General features: G+C 39.7%; 1 protein-coding gene across 6 annotated transcripts; it reads left to right on the top strand.

Moving 5' to 3' along the window:
- The first annotated feature begins 1287 nt into the window (after positions 1-1287).
- SMPDL3A (sphingomyelin phosphodiesterase acid like 3A) lies at positions 1288-18424 on the top strand. 6 transcript variants are annotated; one of them, XM_043439595.1, is made up of 8 exons: positions 1288-1427; positions 7079-7292; positions 8189-8333; positions 12786-12882; positions 13620-13789; positions 14410-14590; positions 16290-16414; positions 17580-18424. In XM_043439595.1, the coding sequence occupies exons 2-8, from the start codon at positions 7204-7206 to the stop codon at positions 17895-17897; spliced, it is 1125 nt and encodes a 374-aa protein (XP_043295530.1). In that variant the 5' UTR covers positions 1288-1427; positions 7079-7203; the 3' UTR covers positions 17898-18424. The 6 variants fall into 6 exon arrangements, with proteins under 6 accessions (XP_043295530.1, XP_043295529.1, XP_043295527.1 ...); XM_043439594.1 differs by lacking the exon at positions 1288-1427 and adding an exon at positions 1459-1712; XM_043439592.1 differs by lacking the exon at positions 1288-1427 and adding an exon at positions 1459-1716.
- Positions 18425-22227: the final 3803 nt, after the last annotated feature.

The following is a 22227-nucleotide window of genomic DNA, read 5'->3' as shown; positions in this document are numbered from 1 at the left end:
GGCTCTTTGCCAGCCTGTGGACTGTAGCCCACCAGGCTCCTCTGTCCATGGGATTTCCCAGGCAAGAATACTGGAGTGCATTGCATTTCCTTTTCCAGGGGATCTTCCCTACCCAGGGATCAAACCTGCGTCTCTTGTGTCTCCTGCATTGGCAGGCGAATTCTTTACCAACTTCGACACCTGGGAATTTCCCTGGCAAGACACGAAACAGAAAATGGAGGCACCTTGATTCCCATTTCAAAGCCTTTTTCATGAGACACTTTCCAATAAATTACACAGCAAACAAAATAAGAATTTCTCTGTTGGGAGACAAATACACTTGATAACATTTTTTATGGGGTTAGTAATTCTGGAAGGTTTTTTCTTCTTCAAAGGAATTCCACATGCTATAAATTTAAATTATATGCTCCTTTATCTTAAAGGGATCAGCATCCTCATAAGTGATATCACAAGGAACACAGAACCCAAGGAAGTTTGAGGATCTTGGCTCCTTTGTCAGACTGAATATCTTAAAAAATTCCTTGAAGAATAAAATCTACCAGTTCTGTATATGATTTCCGTGTTATCTCTGAAATGCATAGAACATAGTTCTGAGACATTGCTCTAACTCAACTGCAAAAACAACCAAGCAAGCAAAGAAAAAAACCCAGACAAACAAACAACTGAAACCTAGGGACCCCGTGGACCCTAGCCTGCCAGGCTTCTCTGTCCATGTGATTCTCCAGGCAAGAATACTGGAGTGAGCTGCCATGCTTTCCTCCAAGGGATCTTTTCCACCCAGGGATCGAACTGAGCTCTCCTTTATCTCCACATTGACAGTCTTCCCTTGTAACTCAGTCGGTAAAGAATCTCCCTACAGTGCAGGAGATCGGGGTTTGATCCCTGGGTCAGGAAGATTCCCTGGAGAAGGAAATGGCAACCCACTCCAGTATCCTTGCCTGGAAAATCCCATGGACAGAGGAGCCTGGTGGGCTGCAGGCCATGGGGTCGCAAAGAGTCGGGCACGACCGAACGACCAACAACAAGTACCACCCGGGAAGCCCAGTATATCTGCGTAGTGGTTCTCAAACGTCACCACAACTTTAGCATCTTGTGGAGGACTTGGACACACAGACTAGGCTTCAGGTCCTGTTTGTGGCTCAATGGGCCAAGCCTATTGGGAAATTTTGGGAAATTTTCACTTGTAACTAGACTTCCCAGATACTGCTGAGGCTGCTGTTCCAGGGACCACACTCAGATCCACTGTATTGGAAATCTCTGCTGACCTGGTTCAAATCAAGACACTTGGAGGTTCTCTGTATCACTTCTGAGGAGGAGCCCCATGCACTTAAGGTCAAGTGGCACTTAGGGGACCCGATCTGCGCGGGATTGCCTCAAGCATAGTCCTTCCAGGACCTGTCGCCGATTTAGAAACAACAACAAACCAGGTAATCGCTAGAGAGCTGCTGAAGGTCAAGAGAACCTACTCGTTGAGGAATCGGAATCTAGCACGTGACCGCTGGGCGTTAACAACCGCAGAGGTCTTCCACCTCCTCCCCGATTCCCCCGGGTCCCACGGTCCCGGGGAGTCTCCGGACAGCAAGAGTCACCCAGACTCGTGGCTGCAACTTGCGATGGCGCGGCTGGGGGCGCTTGTCTGTTGCCTGCTGGCCGCCTGGCACTGCCGCCCGGGCCTCGGACGGCCTCTGGCTCCCGCTGGCGCTGGTCCCGCGGTGGGTGAGTCGTCGCTATCCTTTCCGGCTCTGGAGCTGCCCGCGAGCCGCGGCCAAAGCGCATGCGCTTTGAGTGGGCGCAGTGAGTGGGCGCCGCGGGGCGCAGTGAGTGGGCGCCCGGGACCCGGGGAGGGCGAGGTGACGGAGGCACCAGAGTGCCCGCTCGGCTCGGCGGGGAGATCGGGACTGGCCGGTAACAGCGGGGGCGCTGCAGGGGCGCTGCTCCTGCAGTTGTTTTCACTTTGTCTCCAGATATGTTTTGCTCCCGGGCAAAAGGGGTGTTTCGAGGGAAAAAAGAACCTGGGGGCTGGATGTCCCACATTCCCAGGGGCCCCGAGTCTGCCCCTGCGGGGCGGGGGAGCTGCCGGGGTTCAGCCGCTCAACTGTGTACATTTCACCGGGACTCGGAGTTTATTCCGTCCTGCTCGCTAAGTTTGGTGGCCTTTTCGTCCCACTTCACCAACCACAGCACGGTCGCAGGCACCGCGCTCCCCACTCCTTAGGCTACGTGAGAACTCTCGGGGCCTTCATTTCACTCTACCTGGACGCCCTTGGGTTCTCTGAGGGCTGAGTCAATTTTATTCATTCCCCACGCCTACCCCAGTACCTGGACGGAAGTGATTCTCAAAGTGAGGTCTGGGACCAAGAGCACCAGCATCACCTAAACAGGTTAAAAGTGCAAGTTTTTAGTCACCCCCAAGTCCTACTAGATCCGAAACCCCAACCATCCGTGTAGCAAATCCTCCAGCTGATTCTGGTAGATGCTGGAATTCGAGAGCCACTGGTCCTGAGTAGGTAAACGTTGGATGGAAGAGGTTATGATGCCATATGAGCCTTCAGTGTCAGGATATCCCCACCTCCCTGACGCATTTTCAAATAGAATTGCTCAGTTATCTGGGCTTCCCAGGGGGCTCAGTGGTAGAAAATCGGCCTTCCAGTGTAGGAGACATGAGTTCAACCTTGGGTTGGGAAGATCCCGTGGAGGGGGGCATGGCAACCCACTCCCAGTATTCTTGCCTGGAGAATCCTATGAGCCTGATGGGCTGCAGTTCATAGGGTCACAAAGAGTCAGACACAGACTCGGCGCACAGGTGGTGATGGTGGCTGTTGTTATCTAGAGGAGGGGGGAAATGAGCAAGGTGGAGTTATTTTTATGTTTTGTGGTTTGGGCATAGCTGTCTCTGAAACAGCGCAGTGCTGACTGCTGAGACTGCTTATCTTTCTCACTTTGCTTTCTCACAAGCCTTCTATTTGTCCAAGAGCCAAGTCCTCATGACTCAGCTGCTCATGACTCATCTGAAAGCTAGAACTGTCAGTCTGGTTTCCCAACTGTCAGTCGTAACAAAAAATTGTCCCCAAATACTTATGTATGCTGGTTTCTGCTTTCATTAAAGCTGTTTTTCTTCAATTATGTGGCTGTTTAGGATTCTGTGATAAAATGTCCTAGATTGCCGGAGGCCAGCCTTGGCCAATTCACCTTTTGGTTTTAAGGCTCTGATTGCTGAAGGCCTCCATGACAGATTTCTGTGGTCTGGTGAATCTCCACAGCTCCCTGTTTCTGTAAGGAAGCACTCAGAGTTGTCGCCTGGGGAAGAGGAAGGGAGAGGGGGAACCAGGGTTCAAACTCCCAATATACATTTGTGAGACTCTTTAAAGATTTAGTCACTAAGTCATGTTTGACTCTTTGAGACCTCATGGACTGTGTGTAGCCCGCCAGGCTCCTCTGTCCAGGGGATTTTTCAGGCAAGAATCCTGGAATGGGTTGCTATTTCCTTCTCCAGGAATCTTCCTGACTCAGGAGTCGAACCTGTGTCACCTGCACTGCAGGTGGATTCTTTACCACTGAGACACCTGAGATTTCCCTATTTGCCAAACAAGATGTGATAATTGAGTAGTGAAAAGCATGTTGAACTATGAACCGGAGAATTTGGGTTGAAGTGTGGGCTCTGCCACAGGCCAGGTCTATAGCCTTGGACACACAAACAGTATTTTGTATAAATTTCATTAGAGGCGGGAGGTGAGGTCTCTAGATGTTTATTATTGATAAATCCTGGGTTAAGAACCTGTCAGGGCTCCATTCTTGGCTTCTATTTAAAGACACCCTTCAGTGCATCTAAATAATTACCCCTTACTTATCCGTCTAGCAGTGCAATGGTAGTGGAAAGAGTTCCAGACTGCAAGTCTGGAGAGACTGGTTCCATTTCAGCTTTTATTACTGAGTCACCATGTGATCTTGAGGAAATCCTGACTCTTCCTGTGCCTAATTAAAGAATGTTTAATTGGGGACCTAACCATAGATCGGACTTATTCTAGATGCTGGGGATGTGTAAATCCAGGTAATAGGTTACATCAGATGAATGTCTTCAATGTGTTTCCAGGTTTGTTTTACAAAAATTTTATTTAGAAAAATTTAATATATTGGTAATTTCATGTCCCTTACTTGACACAGTATTTCTTGTAGGTATGTTGTTATTTATTTTGTATGAGGCAAGTGAGATGGAAGGACTTTTTTATTCTGAAAGGACTTTTTCATGTGAACTAACACAGTGAGGCCCTGTGTGCAGTTGTTAAGAACAATGTCAACTCTGGAATCAGATTTCCGGAATTGCTGTCTTAGTTTTGTTGCATATGACATATGTGATTTGGACTTATCTGTAAAATGAAAATAATGGTCAATAAATACATGTAAAGCATAAGAAACAGTACTAAAGTAAGTACTCAATACATTTCCACTACTTGGAAGTTAGGAAATTCAGTGTCAAATGCAAACTTGACATTACAAATGAATAACAATATAATGCTGAGCTTACCAAATGCCAGGCCTTTACTTCTACTAAGTCACTTAACCCTCATTCAGTAGACAATAATATTATTTCCATTTTACAGATGAAACAGGCCGAGATCATACAACTAGATTGGGAAGAAGAGCTTGGATTTGAAGTCAGGCAGTCTAACTCTGGAGCCCCTATTCTTTTTTAATATTTATTTTTTAAATTATTTATTTATTTTGGCTGCGTGTCAGGGCATGTGGGATTTTTGTTCCCTAACCAGGACTTGAACCCATGCCCCCTGCTTTGGGAGCACATAGTCTTAACCACTGGACTGCCAGGGAAGTCTGTGGAGCCCCCATTCTTAACCATAACACTATACTTTTCTGCTTGTAAGTTCACTACACACATTAACATTCTTTGAATAATATATATATTTACATAAAACTGAGATGTAGTGTATATTTATACCCCAAGGAACGGCTGTGTCCAGGATAATTCTGAGTTATCTGCCAGTCCACTTTATGTGCTGGGTAAAGTAGGTCCAAGCTGGAAAAAAGTTGGAGTACTTTCTGCATTATGGAATAAAATAAATTACTCATGGCAAAAGTTTCCAAATGAAGACTGAATACCAAGTAATTGACCATGAAGACTATTTGATGACTACTTTGTTCTGGATTTTTTTGTCTACCACTTCTTAGCTGTGGGCTTAAAATGTGCTATTGTAACAACATCATGGAGAAACCACATCCTAAATATATATAATATGCCTTTTCCACATTAAATCAATTACTTTCGATTTTCTACTTTATTATCCAGCTTTGGGTTTTATTCAAGTATTTGCTCAGGTGCAAACTTAGCTTTTTATTATTTGTATGGATAAGACTTTGTATTCTACTCATTTTTTCCATGCTTCTGGTGTGGTATGTTGCTACTGTGTCACTTCTGATGTGTTTCCTATTGTAAATTAGTCAGTATCAGATTGAGCTAAAAATTCAAAGTGTGAAAAAGTCTCAATATTAAAACAACTTTTTGAAAATAATAATAAAAAAAAATAAAAAATAAAAAAAAAAATAAAACAACTTTTTGGTCATATATAAGAAAGCAGCAAAATCATTGAAGATATATGTAAATCAATTATAAGCAAACGTGAGGGCCTTTCAAAACGGGAGTTCAGATTTTGGCTCTCCTGTTTCTTAAGCTGTATATACGAGAGCAAATTTTCTAATTGACCCAGTATTAATTTCTCAACTCTAAAATAGGAACAGGGATTCCTGCTTAAGAAGTCGTTTTGAGAATGAAATCACATAGTGTATTTCAGTTGTTTCCACAGTATCTAGCATATGGTGAATATTTAATAAAGAGAGCTACTACTATGTTTATTAGTACTAGTGTTTCCTTCAATGAAAGAATTTTTGTCAAGATGATTTCCAAGCAAGGGTGCTGTCAAATGGTTCCTGGGCTTCTCTCTGAAAACCCAAATGGAAGCATCTTCTTTAAAAAATGCTTCCCTTAATATTATTAACATTTTAGACAGTGTATAATAGAAGATGTTCCTCTATTAAATTGCTTTTGAGAACCTCTAGCAATGGCTATTTTTGGCTGAAAGCTAGATTACACACTCATTTTCCATTAATGTTGAGAGGCAAGGTTTTATATGAAATTAGGAATAAGATTTATTAGTTACAAGTTCTGCAGTCTCTTCCGTGGTGGCTCAGACAGTAAAGAATCTGCCTGTGATGCAGATACCTGGGTTAGGAAGATCCCCTAGAGAAGGCAATGGCTACCTATTTCTGTATTCTTGCCTGGAGAATTCCATGGACAGAGGAGCCTGGCAGGCTACAGTCCATGGGGTGGCAAAGAGTCAGACAGGACTGAGCGACTAACATACACACATACATCTGCAATCTCTTCACTGTGTAACCCTAACAAAACACATCATATTTTTATGTCCATTTTTCTACAAGAAGAAAATAATTTCTAAAACATTAAATTCTATAAGGAAGAAGATACGCTATTAAGATACAATATATGGGATTATTATTGACTTCCCAGAAAGGGGTTTCCGTGTATATCACTATGCAAACTTATGTTTGTTATGTAGTCATTGTTAGGTAGTCACGCTGTCACTGATCTCATCAATTTTGTTGTGTGCAAATAGTAAATTCTACTAAAATCTTTGTACTATCTTTAGAGTCAGTATTTCTCACAGGGAAAGACTGTATTTAATTTCAGGGCATATGGATATTTGGGCTTCCCAGGTGGCGCTAGTAGTAAAGAATCCACCTGCCAATGTAGGAGATGCAAGTGACATGGGTTTGATCCCTGGGGTGGGAAGATCCCCTGGAGAAGGAAGTGTAAATCCACTCCAGTATTCTTTCCTGAGAAATCTCATGGACAGACGAGCCAGAAGGGTTGTAGGCCCTGGGTCCACAAAAAGTTGGACAGGACTGCTGAGCTACTCAGCACATGGATATTTAAATTGCTAAGGCTTTCCTCTAATGCAGGATGGAACACCTATTTCGTCTTACTGTAAATATTTGTATGGGAATTCCGAACGAGAAGTAGGTTTAACACCACTTGTTTTCTCATCAACAGGGCAGTTTTGGCATGTGACGGACTTCCACTTAGATCCGACTTACCACATCACAGGTGACCACACAAAAGTGTGTGCTTCCTCCAAAGGTGCAAAAGCCTCAGATCCTGGTCCTTTTGGAGATGTAATGTGTGATTCTCCTTATCGCCTCATTTTTTCAGCACTTGATTTTATTAAAAATTCAGGACAAAAAGTATCTTTTATGATATGGACAGGGTGAGTGATTATATAAATACCATATAGTTACTGAGTATATATCTACAGTGTCCTAAGCTTCATTAGGATGTTGAATTTCATAAGAAAATTAATTTACATTTTAAGAATTATTGGGGCTTCAAAAATACTGGATCAAATAAGTCAGCATTATTAGGGATAAGAAAAACTTTCAAAGACCTAGTTTTATTTATTTAGAAAATATCCTCTAGAAATATGTCCATATTAACTAAGAGATGAGTTTATAAATAGCTTTTTGTGTCATTGTCTTGAGATGTTTATTAATGTGATAATAAGTCTTGACTAAATAATCAAAAAACAAAAGTCAGCAATGGGAATTAACCCATGATAGCGATTTTACAAACATGATCTTCTGGTGTATACTTAACTAATTCTATTCATCATGACAGAGTGAAGAGGTCTGTATTTCCTGTACCCGCAACAATGATAATGGCTTTATTTTAACTTATACATTGTAACTCGTTTAATCTTCACAATAGATATTGTTATTATTCTTCCCATTTTACAGATAAGAAAATTAAGGCACTGAGCATCTAAGTAACTTGTCCAAGTGCTCACAGCTATAAGAGGGCAAACCTGGCACTTTTGGCCCTGGAGTCTGTGCTTTTAATTACTAAGCATTTTTGCCTCTTATAAATCTTCAGTCAGGCAGTGAAATAGGCTGACATTTTCAGTTTATCTTTTGTATTTCACAAGTTTTCTTTTTCTTTAGGGTTCTCAGTGGAACAAAAGTAAGTGTAGAGTAGTTGATCAACTCTTTATCATCTGTTAATTTATGGTAGAATTCGACAATGACAATACAGCAAAGCTTTACACAGGAGTCTAGTGACTTTTTATAGAAACTGATTTTGTTTTCTACGATTCTGTCTTCTCTTCAGGGATAGCCCACCTCACGTTCCAGTGCTTGAACTCTCAACAGACAAAGTCATAAATGTGATTGCTAATATTACAACCACTATCCAGCGTCTCTTTCCAAATCTCCAGGTTTTCCCTGCACTGGGTAATCATGACTATTGGCCACAGGTAAATTTGACCACAACTTCTGGAAATGCTTGAAGGATTTTTCCCATCAGTAGTGTCAAAGTTTTGCAACTAACTGGTTGATAATAGAGCATGGGCGGGGGAGGGCACGTGGAGGTAGAGTGTGCTCTTAACACTAACCATCAAGGAAGGCAAGACACATGGTTTGGGGACTTAAAACTGACTTGTAATAGTTCATAAAAAGTTACATCCATAGTGGGGTTTTGGAAGCAGATTACTTAGTTCATGGGTTATTAATTTGTGATTTCCTTCTTATTCTTCTTCAGTTTTTTTTTTTTAATTATTTTGCTCATTTTAATTTCCATGTTCAGGCTAGCCTAAAAAGGTTATTGTTGACAAATGTTTACATGTTTTAGAATTTCTGTTAGGCATACTAAGCTGCTCATACTCTGATCGAAGCTGGATTGTGATTAAAAACGAAAGCATAGAGAATTATTATAAGAACCAAGAAGGGAAGTCCATGTTCAAAATATAATTCAAGGCAGAGAGTATGTTCAGAATATTTTAAATGTCTGATACAACCTAGGCTTCAACCTCTATTAGAGTGGCTGTTTTATTAAACAGCCTGTGCATAACAGTTGGATAGCAGTTCCAGTAACAGAGATCTGCGATAGCAGTGCAGAATCCTACATTTGTTCAGATTCAAGAGATCTTAGAGATTATTGCAGGACTTGACAAACCAGTCCAGATGTGACCTGACAGTTGATTTTTTTTTTTCCTTTTTTTCTTTTTATTATTATTATTATTTTTTTTTTCCAGTGGGTTTTGTCATACATTGATATGAATCAACCATGGATTTACATGTATTCCCAATCCCGATCCCCCCTCCCACCTCCCTCTCCACCCGATTCCTCTGGGTCTTCCCAGTGCACCACTGACAGTTGATTTTGTAAATAAAAGTTTTACTGGAACACAGCCCTGGCTGTTCTTTCTGTTTTACCTGTGGTTGCTTGTATACTGTAACAGCAGAGAATAGTTACCATATTGACTATATGACCCTGAAGCCTAAAGTATTATTATATGACCCTGTATAGAAAAAGTTTGGAGAAGGCAATGGCAACCCACTCTAGTATTTTTGCCTGGAAAATCCCATGGACGGAGGAGCCTGGTAGGCGGCAGTCCTTGGGGTCGCGAAGAGTTGAACACAACTGGGTGACTTCACTTTCACTTTTCACTTTCATGCATTGGAGAAGGAAATGGTGACCCACTCCAGTGTTCTTGCCTGGACAATCCCAGGGATGGTGGAGCCTGGTGGGCTGCCGTCTATGGGGTTGTACAGAGTCGGACACGACTGAAGCGACTTAGCAGCAACAGAAAAAGTTTGCTGACGCTTGGTCTAGATGAACTGTTCAGTTTATAAATGAGGAAACTGAGGCCCAGAACAATTAAGTCACTTGTTTACGTGCTCAGTCCCTTAGTGGCAGAGCCCACATCCTGTATCTTTTGTGTTCAGTTAAACAAACATCCTTTCACAGGTCTTTGCTCTTGCCAGACTATCAGCATTTCCTGAACATGACGTTTACTTTCATGCCTTTCTTTGTCTACGTTTTGCTTTGTGTTTAGAATATCTTTTCCATCTCATGTCAAAAGACTGCTTAATGAGGGTCTTGATTATATTGGTTAATTAATCTAAATACTGTGACTTTGCAAGTTGCACTTTAGGACGAGCTTAAGTTTAGGTGACTTCCTGGGTCTGGCCTCCAGTCTTGAGATGGATGATAGGTGAGTCTTGGTGACAGTCAGCCTCTCAACTAGTGGTCAGTTTTTGTTACTGTTGCATGTGAGACCACACAGCAGAGGGTTGGAGGTAGACAATCTCCAGGAATCAGAGGTGACACACGTTGTTTATAAGCTTTAGGTTGTTTATAAGCTTAACAGACAGACTACTGTGATGGAAAACCTGTGGGGTTTAGTGTCACATCCATTAGAATTTAAAAACCTGTCCTGCTTCTTCTAATAGCTGAGCAACTTGAGTAATGCATGTAATTATCCCTGATCATTTGTAAACAACAGCGGTGATACTTACCTTGCAAAGTTTTGAGGATGCTCGGTGGAAAGGGCATAGTTTCCTACCTGGCACATTATAAGCCCTCAGTCAGTGGAGTGGTGGTTTTGTAGCATGAAGCAGTGACACGGGACACGTGTTTCCTAACTCCTCTGAGGATTGGTTTCATTTTACTTTTATCTCTGCCTTCTTTTTGTGAAGTCAAATCTTGTAACAATTCAAAGATATAGGTGCTATCCAAGTCTAAAATATATCCTATTACATGTACAACTAGGATAAAGTGAGCAGCCTTTATACCTTAAACAGCTAATGGTTTCCTCTTTCTAGCTTGTGATCTTGTGTCTGAAAATCTTCTTTCTACTATTCTGCCATCTTTCCTTCCATCCCAGTTTCAGGAATGTCAAATGTAACACGAAAGCCCCACAACGAATTCACCTAGAGGCTACTCATATCTGAGATCAAATTCTGGTGAATGTTAGTAACAAATAAATTGGATGTGTTATTTCTCCCATAGACATGTATATAAACATAGCTACATAAACATACAGATACAAGTTCCCACCCATTATGTCGGAAGTAGATATTCATATGGAGAGCCCAAGGATTTCTTCCTATTGCCACTCCAGGAAGCAGCCCAGCATCCTTGTGTACTCCTACACTGGCAAAGCAGGCGCCACCAAACTTGGGTGATGCTACTTCCCATTGTGCAATAGATAATTGGATATCAGAGTGACGGTAGGAAGACCTGGAATTTAGACCCAACTCTGGAACTGACACGCTCTCCCTGAATAAATCACTTACCTCTGGTGCTCATATTTCTCATGTTTAAAGTAGAGAGAAAAGTCTAGGGTAATGTTTATATGATTTTGATTCTACATGACTATACCAGTATCTTGGCATCCATCCTGAAGTAAACAAATGGCTAAAATGTTAGGTTTTTTTATGATGATGATGCTTACCAGTGTTTGATTAGGACTTAGATTGGGCAAAGCCACTGTGTAACTTTCAGACAGATCACTCCGATCTCTGACACAAACTGAAAATATACTTTGAATAATTAGTTTCAGTTAAAAGAAGTCATTTACTTGTAACTTGCCCTGAATATATTTATATTTTAATCATGTATTAGGCATATGTATTAGGAACTAACGTGACTTGAATGTCATTTTTTAAAGGGTAAAGCATTTTAATTAATGATGTCAGTGAAACTCCTTTAAGAAATAGGTCTAGGTCACCAATATATAGAGGGAAATGAACAAAGTGAATAATATGGCTTCAGTTTTTTAGTATAATTTTTTGAAAAGGAAATAGAAATAATCACTCAATTTCCCAAATGATTTCTGGGTTTTTATTCAGTATCTATTTTCTCGAAGCTTTATTTTTCTTGTCTAGAGCTTACATCACCATAAGGGTTCTTTAATAATGATATGATGAAGTAGGATGATAAAAATACTGTATATTACAGATATAATATTTAGAAAATCATAATGATATGATTTAGGCTGACATAAGGAATTGTTGTTGTTTAGTCACTAAGCCGTGTCTGACTCTTTGCCACCCCATGGACTGCAGCACGCCAGGCTTCCCTGTCCTTCACTATCTCCCAGAGTTAGCTCAAATTCGTCCCATTGAGTCGGTGATGCTATTTATCTCATTCTCTGCCACTCTCTTCTCGTTTTGGCTTCAATCTTTCGCAGCATCAGGGTCTTTTCCAGTGAGTCGGCTCTTTGCATCAGGCGGCCAAAGTATTAGAGCTTCAGCTTCAGCATCAGTGTTTCCAATGAATATTCAGGGTTGACATACAGAGACTTCGAATCAAAACCATGTGGTTATAAGTCTTCTTTCAAGAAGTTAAAATGCTTTATACTAGTGTTCACATTTCAGAGGACTTTGTTTAATTCTGAAATCATGACGTTTTCTCCACTTCCTGGGCATGCTACACCAGAACTTACGTTTTCAGGGGCAAACTTGCCTCCAGTGTCTAGTGAGCACACTCCCACATCCATTTTGTACTCCAGTTATGCCAGAACAAGGGCTTTTTTTCTGTATATGGCACCGTGTTGGTGTCTGGGCCATTGTTTTTGCTTTTGATTCCTTTTCTTGTCAACCTGATGAAATCATTTTTCAAGGTCTGGTTCAAATGCTCTTCTCACTCTCGCTGCTGACTCTCTAGGCCAGCCTTGATTATTCTTGTTTCTCCACTCCTAGGATCCTTGCCATGGTTCCTAGCATGTTGTCTTATAGATGACTGGTTGCATTTTGTCCTCCATCTCCCCAACAAAGCCATAAATTCCTTGAAAAATTAAGTATATCTAGTATTCCTGCATCTCCAGATGCCTCCTATAGTAGTAATCGCTCAAATCATGTGTAAATTAAGTCATCCATGTATCTTCAGAATTTCAATGTTGGATTATGTTGTTTGTGGCCAGGATCAGCTGCCTGTAGTCACCAGCAAAGTGTACAATGCAGTAGCAAACCTCTGGAAACCATGGCTGACTGAAGAAGCTGTTACTACTTTAAAGAAAGGTAAGTGAAAGATTTACTCAGCCTTGTTTTGTCTCTGTTTTTATTCAGTTAATATTGTTTAGACTTAGATATTTAGTGTTTGCTTGGGTGTGCCAGTTCTGAAGAGTCTCTGTGCCCAGTTTTCCTAGAGGCCTGACCATGTTTGAAAGCCGAGGAGCAGCATGGATGGCGAGTGGGCCGAGGTCCCAGTGGCTCACTCTGAAAGCGCCATGACGGCGGTGTTCTCTCACCACTGGTTCACAGGTGTGAGTGGGGTTATGCGTTTAAGCCCCATCTCACCTGAGAGTCTAGCAGCTCTGATTTATCTGCTATGGCTTCTTCAGTGTCCTCTGGCAAGATCCACGTGTGTTCTCATTCTTTAGATTTTAGATTTCACAGTATCTCTTACCGTAAGTCCGCAAACATACAAAAGTAGACATTGATTTCTTAATCGTTCCTTGATAAAAATCAGTACCTCATTGCCTAGTTATCTTTTCATAAGAATGTTAAACACAACTGTTGTGACCTCAGTATGTGGAAGTAGTAGCACTGGACTTGACACAGAGTAGGTTTTCAGTGTTTGTTAAATCTGATTCTTATCCAATGATAAGCCTATTTAAGTGCAAACAAAGCAATGAGAAATAAGTTTAACCTTCCGAAATGGATTGTAAGCCTTAATTAAGATTTTTGCTTTCACAGTGTCTATGTATCTGTGTATTATTTTATTAATAGAATGTGTTCAAAATTTGTTTTTATAGGTGGCTTTTATACACAGAAAGTTTCAAATAATCCGAAACTTCGGATCATCAGTCTCAACACAAACTTATACTATGGCCCAAATTCCATGACCCTAAATCAAACTGATCCAGCAAATCAATTTGAATGGCTAGAAAATATACTGAACATCTCTCAGCAAAATAAAGAGAAGGTAGATGCCATAGACCAACATCACTGGGGATGAATAGAGGGTTACACTTGTGAATTTATTAGACTTGCAAGGGGTCAGGTATTAATAAAAGTATTAAAACTTAAAGATGTTCTTGCATGAAACAGTGTATGATTTGCTCTGTTGTTGATGCTAGTTTTGTTTTATTATGCTCTAAGGCTTGATAGATATTAAAAATTATTTTTGAGCAAGGTCACAGTTCAGTTCAGTTCAGTCACTCAGTCGTGTCCAACTCTTTGCGACCCCACGGACTGCAGCGTGGTCACAGTTACCTAATATCATAATGTCCAGGGGATCTTCCCAACTCAGGGATCAAACCCACGTCTCTCATGTCTCCTACATTGGCAGGTGGGTTCTTTACCACTAGCACCACCTGGGAAGACTGTTATATCATAAACCATGCAGTTTAAATAGACAAGTATAAATTTAAGACCATTAATAGTTTCATAATTTCTCCTTTTGATAAATGAGTAGGAGAGATGGTATATTTGTTTTCTAAAATTTAATTAACGTACTTTCAATCTTGGGTATCTAAATGTCTTTTTGTTATGATAAATGTGCAGAAAGAGTCCCGTCAGTCCTCTTTGTGTTTCTCTCTCCAGGTGTACATCATAGCTCATGTTCCAGTGGGGTATCTGCCTTTTGCAAGGGACGTCACAGCCATGAGAAAATACCATAATGAGAAACTGATAGACATTTTTAGAAAATACAGTGACATCATTGCAGGACAATTTTATGGACATACTCACAGAGATAGTATTATGGTTCTTTCAGATAAAAAAGGTAATAGAATGTTCTATTTGTATGTATTTTGCTACGCAAAATAGTGAATATTAACTTTTACTGATCCAGTAAATTTGAAGTTTAATAAATCTACTTGCCAGCACTAGCTTTTTCTCACTTACCTCTAGTGAGTATATATATAGTCCTATAGTGTGTAGGACTATATCTAGTCCAACTGCTGGACTTCTTATTAACTTCCCAAAGCCATCACCATTTGATCACTGTTGACCCAAAAGCCTCTGAAACCTTCAGCTCACTCAAATGTTCTTTTAGGTCTGAAAGTTTAGAGAAGCACTGCTTTTGTTCTACCTGTGAGACTCAAGTTTTTCTTTCTTTTTTTTTTAATTCATTTATTTTTAATTGGAGGCTAATTACAGTATTGTGGTGGTTTTTGCCATACTTTTAAAAAAAAATTTGTTTTGACCTCGCTGAGTCTTCGCTGCTGCCTGCGGGCTTTCTCTCGTTGCGGACAGCGGGGGCCACTCTCTAGCGGTGTGCATGCTTCTCGTTGCTGTGGCTTCTCTTGTTGGGGAGGACAGGCCCTGGGATGTGCAGGCTTCAGCAGTTATGGCACACAGGCTTAGTCGTCCCACAGCATGTGGGATCTTCCTGGACCAGAGATCAAACCTGTGTCCCTTGTGTTTGCAGGTGGGTGGATTCTTAACCGCTGGGCCACCAGGGAAGTCCTCAAGTTTCTTTTGCTATGATTAGTTTTCCTTAGAATTTAAAAAGCAAAGCACAATTTACTGTGGTTTAAAATAAAATATATTATGCTCTTAACTTTTAAGTGGTTACCAACATGGTCATCTACTCAGCATTAAAAAAAAAACCAGAAGGAGCAGTTGCATTAAATAAGACAATGATTATTTAGTCTTAAAGTTAATTTCTGTATGAGGGTGGAAAACTGAGAGTTAACAAAATAAAAGTTTTGATTTTTTAGTAGTCAGCCAGGATAAAAATCAATATATATATATATATTTCAGTAATTGGAGAACATTTTAAAAATGTTTTGCCTTTTTCATCTAGGTTGACTGGGCTTGGTAAAAATGACCATTTTTCAGCCTTTGATAGCTTTTATACTCAGAAAGAGATTTAGTTCTATAATAGATATAAAACATGGTGACACTCTAATCAAATTCTTATTACGTAATTATTGGAATATTGTCATAGGTAGAGTACAAAAAACTAGCTTTGTATTTTTCATGTGTGTGTACTTGTAATAAGTTGGATATTTTTATTATGAAAAATTTCAAACATATATAAAAGCAGAGAGAACCTCTGTGTACTATCACTTATATTCAAATATCTATCAAGATTTGTTTTACCAATAATTCTTTTTTTTGAGGTATTTGAAAGTAAATGTCAAACATTAAATGTATTTCAACACTACGTGCTTCACACATTGCTAAAATATTTGGATAACAACATAATCATAATTCCATTAACTTAACTAACAGAACCAACAATAATTCTTTTAATCTCTTTGTAATAAAACTTTCCCTATTTTCTTTTTTTTAAACTTTCCCTATTTTCTTAAAACTGTCTCTTTACTGTTGTTTCAAATCAGGATCCATCAAGCATCATGCATTATTTGACTGTTACGACTGTTAACTTCTTAATCTGAAACTTTTTGTATTTTTAATATTATTAAGCTCAACTGTTAAAAATACATATATTTATGTACATATGTTTTGTCCAGGAAATCCAGTAAATTCTTTGTTCGTGGCTCCTGCTGTAACTCCAGTGAGAAGTGCTTTAGAGAAACTGACCAACAACCCCGGTGTCAGACTATTTCAGTATGATCCTCGTGATTACAAATTATTGGTAAGTTGGTGTGACTTTTAGAATTGACTTCATATTTTTGTCTGTCTGTGTAGTTTTCATCAGTTTAGTTGAATGTTTTCAACACAACTACTGTAAGTTGTGCTTTATGTTGAAATCTCAAGATGTCTTCTTTTTTGTGTTTTGAATGTCAGCAAACTTTTATATCAATTCAGCTTCAAAAGGGTAGGCATTTAGTTTATGAATATTGTCCCTTTCAACAAATATGTAATTTGAAAAGAATTTCTCAGTTAAAGTCACTACTGATGTAACTGTATTTTTCTCCTAGGTAAATTTAGTCAGCAATAGTTCTATTATTCCCTGGAGCATGTTTTTACAAAAAACAATAGTGCAGGAGAAATCTGGTTTTAATCCATAAGCATTAAATTAAGAAAGGTAATACAACAATTGCCTGATAAGAATAGTCCAAAAGAAATTTTTTAAAACTACTAGTTGCCTGTTTTTAGATCTGAAATTCATGTGTATCTGTGTACATTGACATAAAAAGATGTACTTGCTATAATACTATATCATTTTTTGAAGTGCAAAATAGTTTGATTTCATTTTATGAAGAAATGAAAAAGATAGTAAAAAGAAATTAAACACCTATATTTCTTTTGTACATACGGTCTGGAACAGCACACATACACTGGAGTGCTGGTAAACGTTTAGTAGCTGGCTCACTGGGGTGTGGAAGGTGCTTTGTTTTTTAGTGTGCGTCAATTTCCATGGCATAAATACTCCCAAAATGGCCAATTTCAAGCTGCCGTAATGATATAAACTAACTTGCAAGTTTCCTGAAAATTTGACAGTCGGCATTTGTGGGCTTATACAAGCCACCTGCTGCATATAACTGATTATAGACAGTTGTTAGCAGTGGTTACTTCTGAGGTGTATGAACTGAAGGCTTTTTATTCTGTATATCTCTCTGTATAGTTGGATTATTTTCTATTATGTCCTTTCATTATATTTTACATGAACAAAACAATATAGATTTTTCTGTCGGGACTCTTTCCTTAAAAGCGATTGTCAATTTTTAAAATGACTACACTTTAAAATTAAGAAGGTCACATAAATCCTAATAAGAACTCTACTTGCTATGCAGTATGTTATATGCCAAAATATGAACCAGACTTCATTACTCTTTTTAACTATTTTTTAACTATAGGATATGCTGCAGTATTACTTGAACCTGACAGATGCTAATCTAAAGGGAGAATCCAATTGGAAGGTGGAGTATAACCTGACCCAGGCCTATGACATTGAAGATTTGCAGCCAAAAAGTTTGTATAAGTTAGCTAAACAATTTGCAATCCAAGAGAGTAAGCAGTTCATAAAATACTACAAATACTTCTTTGTGAGTTACGATAGCAGTGTAATTTGTCAGGGAAAATGTAAGATCTTTCAGATTTGTGCAATTATGAATCTTGATGTTATTTCTTATACAGATTGCTTGAGACAATATCATATGAAGCACAGTTTGTAATATTTCACAGTTTGTTCTCTTTGATAATGAAACGATCCTCTGCTTCTGAGATCAGTTTGTGGAAATTGTTATACAAATCTTTGTGAGTTACTCAGTGGGCAGGAATAATTCCTGTCTTTGCTTTTTTATGATGCAAAAATGTAGCAATTTTTATTATATCGAATGTATTTAAATTGCCCATTACTAGAATGATGTTTGAATGTAAATACCCTATCTTCCAGGACTTCCTAGGTGGCTCAGTGGTAAAGAACCTGCCTGCCAGTGCCAATGCAGGAGACTCAGGAGATGCAGGTTCAATCCCTGGGTCAGGAAGTTCTCCTGGAGTAGGAAATGGCAACCTGCTCCAGTATTCTTGCTTGAAAATTCCATGGACAGAGGAGCTTGGTGGGCTACAGTCCATAGGGTCCCAAAGAGTGGGATACAGCTGAGCACACACACACCCTATCTTCCAGTTTATATAATTGTACCTAATTTATACTCTTGTTGAAATTGTCATTTATACAATAAAACAAATTATTTTTCCTTAAGTAGAATTAATTATTTTTAATATGGTAATTTTCAGTTTTTAATTCACTCTCTTGGAAACTTCATGTATAAACTCAAGTTCAAACTGTTTTAAGTATCATGAGGCTAAGCCTGTTTTTGCGCTGTCTGTACTCTTGGGAAAACACCAAGGTCACATTAGGGCTGTCTCTGATTCTGCGAGATGCCACGGGACAGGACTTTTACCTGTCTTCATTCTCTGAGTGAAGGAGAGTCCTTTTTAGTACTGCTAAGTTTTAAGGAAGAGCTTGTCACAGGAGAATGGATGAATGAAATATTTTATCAAACTTTAAAAATTGCAGAGATATTGATAGTATAGATTGCTTAGAGATATATGTAATAGATCCCCCCAAAAGAGGTACATTGGTAAATCAAATACAAGAAAGTTGGAGGTTAATGAATGTGAAAGTTGATTGGGGAGAGATATAAAAGGGGGCTTAAATGCATTGGGAAAGTTTTATTTCCTAATTCAATCAGTGGCTATGTTGTTGTTAGCTCTGTTTTTTAATTCAGTTCAGTTCAGTCGTGTCAGACTCTTTGCGACCCCATGGACTGCTGCACACCAGGCCTTTCTGTCCATCATCAACTCCCAGAGTTTACTCAGACTCATATCCATTGAGTCAGTGATGCCATCCAACCATCTCATCCTCTGTCGTCCCCTTCTCCTCCTGCCTTCAATCTTTCCCAGCATCAGGGTCTTTTCAAATGAGTCAGTTCTTCGCATCAGGTGGCCAAAGTATTGGAGTTTCAGCTTCAACATCAGTCCTTCCAATGACACCCAGGACTGATCTCTTTTAGGATGGACTGGTTGGATCTCCTTGCAGTCCAAGGGACTCTCAAGAGTCTTCTCCAACACCACAGTTCAAAAGCATCAATTCTTCAGTGCTCAGTTTTCTTTATTGTACAACTCTCACATCCATACATGACTACTGGAAAAACCATAGCTTTGACTAGGTGGATCTTTGTTGGTAAAGTAATGTCTCTGCTTTTTAATATGCTGTCTAGGTTGGTCATAACTTTTCTTCCAAGAAGTACACGTCTTTTAATTTCATGGCTGCAGTCACCATCCACAGTGATTTTGGAGCCCCCAGAAATAAAGTCTGACACTGTTTCCACTGTTTCCCCATCTATTTGCCATGAAGTGACGGAACCAGATGATCTTAGTTTTCTGAATGGTGTGCTTTAAGCCAACTTTTTCACTCTCCTCTTTCACTTTCATCAAGAGGCTCTTTAGTTCTTCTTCACTTTCTGCCATAAGGGTGGTGTCATCTGCATATCTGAGGTTATTGATATTTCTCCCGGCAATCTTGATTCCAGCTTGTGCTAAACACAGCTCATGATGTACTCTGCATATAAGTTAAATAAGCAGGGTGACAATATTCAGCCTTGACGTACTCCTTTTCCTATTTGGAACCAGTCTGTTGTTCCATGTCCAGTTCTAACTGTTGCTTCCTGACTTGCATACAGATGTCTCAAGAGGCAGGTCAGGTGGTCTGGTATGCCCATCTCTTGAAGTATTTTCCACAGTCTGTTGTGACCCACACAGTCAAAGACTTTGGCATAGTCAATATGGCAGAAATAGGTGTTTTTCTGGAACTCTGTTGCTTTTTTGATGATCCAACAGATGTTGGCAATTTGATCTCTACTTCCTCTGCCTTTTCTAAATCCAGCTTGAACATTTGGAAGTTCATGGTTCACGTACTGTTGAAGCCTGGCTTGGAGAATTCTGAGCATTACTTTACTAGCGTGAGATGAGTGCAATTGTGCAGTAGTTTGAGCATTCTTCTGAATTGCCTTTCTTTGGGATTGGAATGAAAACTGGCCTTTTACAGTCCTGTGGCCACTGCTGAGTTTTCCAAATTTGTTGGCGTATTGAGTGCAGCACTTTCACAGCATCATCTTTTAGGATTTTAGGATTTGAAATAGCTCAACTGGAATTCTATCACCTCCACTGGCTTTGTTCTTGGTGATGCTTCCTAAGGCCCACTTGACTTCTCATTCCAGGATGTCTGGCTCTAGGTTGGTGATCACACCAATGTGCCTATCTGGGTTGTGAAGATATTGTTTGTATAGTTCTTCTGTGTATTCTTGCCACCTCTTCTTAATATCTTCTGCTTCTGTAGGTAGGTCCATACCATTTCTGTCCTTTATTGTGCCCATCTTTGTATGAAATGTTTCCTTGGTATCTCTAATTTTCTTGAAGAGATCTCTAGTCTTTCACATTCTATTGTTTTCCTCTATTTGTTTGCATTGATCACTGAGGAAGGCTTTCTTATCTCTCCTTGCTATTCTTTGGTACTCTGCATCCAAATGGGTATATCTTTCCTTTTCTCCTTTGCTTTTCACTTCTATTCTTTTCACAGCTATTTGTAAGGCCTCCTCAGACAGCCATTGTGCTTTTTTGCATTTCTTTTTCTTGGGGATGGTCTTGATCCCTGTCTCTTGTACAGTGTCACAAACCTCCATCCATAGTTCTTCAGGAACTCTCTATCAGATCTAATCCCTTGAATCTATTTGTCACTTCCACTGTATGATCATAAGGGATTTGATTAAGGTCATACCTGAATGGTCTACTGGTTTTCCTTACTTTCTTCAATTTAAGTCTGAATTTGGCAGTAAGAAGTTCATGATCTGAGCCACAGTCAGCTCCCGTCTTATTTTTGCTGACTTTATAGAGCTTCTCCGTCTTTGGCCGCAAAGAATATAATCAATCTGATTTCGGTATTGACCATCTGGTGGTGTCCATGTGTAGAGTCTTCTCTTGTGTTGTTAGAAGTGATGTTTGCTATGACAAAACTCTGTTAGTCTTTGCCCTGTTTCATTCCGTACTCCAAGGCCAAATTTGCCTGTTATTCCAGGTGTTTCTCGACTTCCTACTTTTGCATTCCAGTCTCCTGTAATGAAAAGGACACCTCTTTTGTGCTTTAGTTCTAGAAGGTCTTGTAGGTGTTCATAGAACCGTTCAACTTCATCTTTTTCAGCATCACTAGTTGGAGCATAGACTTGGATTATTGTTATACTGAATGGTTTGCCTTGGAAATGAACAGAGATCGTTCTGTTGTTTTTGAGATTGCATCCAAGTACTGCATTTCAGACTCTTTTGTTGACTATGATGGCTACTCCATTTCTTCTAAGGGATTCCTGCCCACAGTAGTAGATATAATGATCATCTGAGTTAAATTCACCCATTCCAGTCCATTTTATTTCACTGATTCCTAGAATGTCGACATTCACTCTTGCCATCTCCTGTTTGACCATTTCCAATTTGCCTTGATTCATGGACCTAACATTCCAGGTTCCTATGCAATATTGCTCTTTACAGCATCGGACCTTTCTTCCATCACCAGTCACATCCACAACTGGGTTGTTTTGCTTTGGCTCCATCTCTTCAATCTCTCTGTAGTTATTTCTCCACTGATCTCCAGTGGCATATTGGGCACCTACAGACCTAGGAGTTCATCTTTCAGTGTCCCATCTTTTTGCCTTTTCATACTGTTCATGGGGTTCTCAAGGCAAGAATACTGAAGTGGTTTGCCATTCCCTTCTCCAGTGGACCACATTCTGTCAGAACTCTCCTCCATGGCCCATCTGTCTTGGGTGGCCCTACACAGCATGGCTCATAGTTTCATTTTTTTCTTCAGGTATCTTTAGATATATTAAATACTACAGATGGAGATCCAGGCTTTAAAGTTGATTGTTTTGGCTCATCCATGGAGAATGGTTCATAATGAAAGCATAGAGACACCAGGAGGGTTTGCAGTAGTCTAGTAGGGAAGGGATTGTGGTG

This window comes from Cervus canadensis, chromosome 20, assembly GCF_019320065.1.
Source record: "Cervus canadensis isolate Bull #8, Minnesota chromosome 20, ASM1932006v1, whole genome shotgun sequence".
NCBI classification, from domain to species: Eukaryota; Metazoa; Chordata; class Mammalia; order Artiodactyla; family Cervidae; genus Cervus; species Cervus canadensis.
The sequence above is the reverse complement of the archived record's forward strand: the minus strand, read 5'-3'. Positions and strand labels throughout refer to the sequence as shown.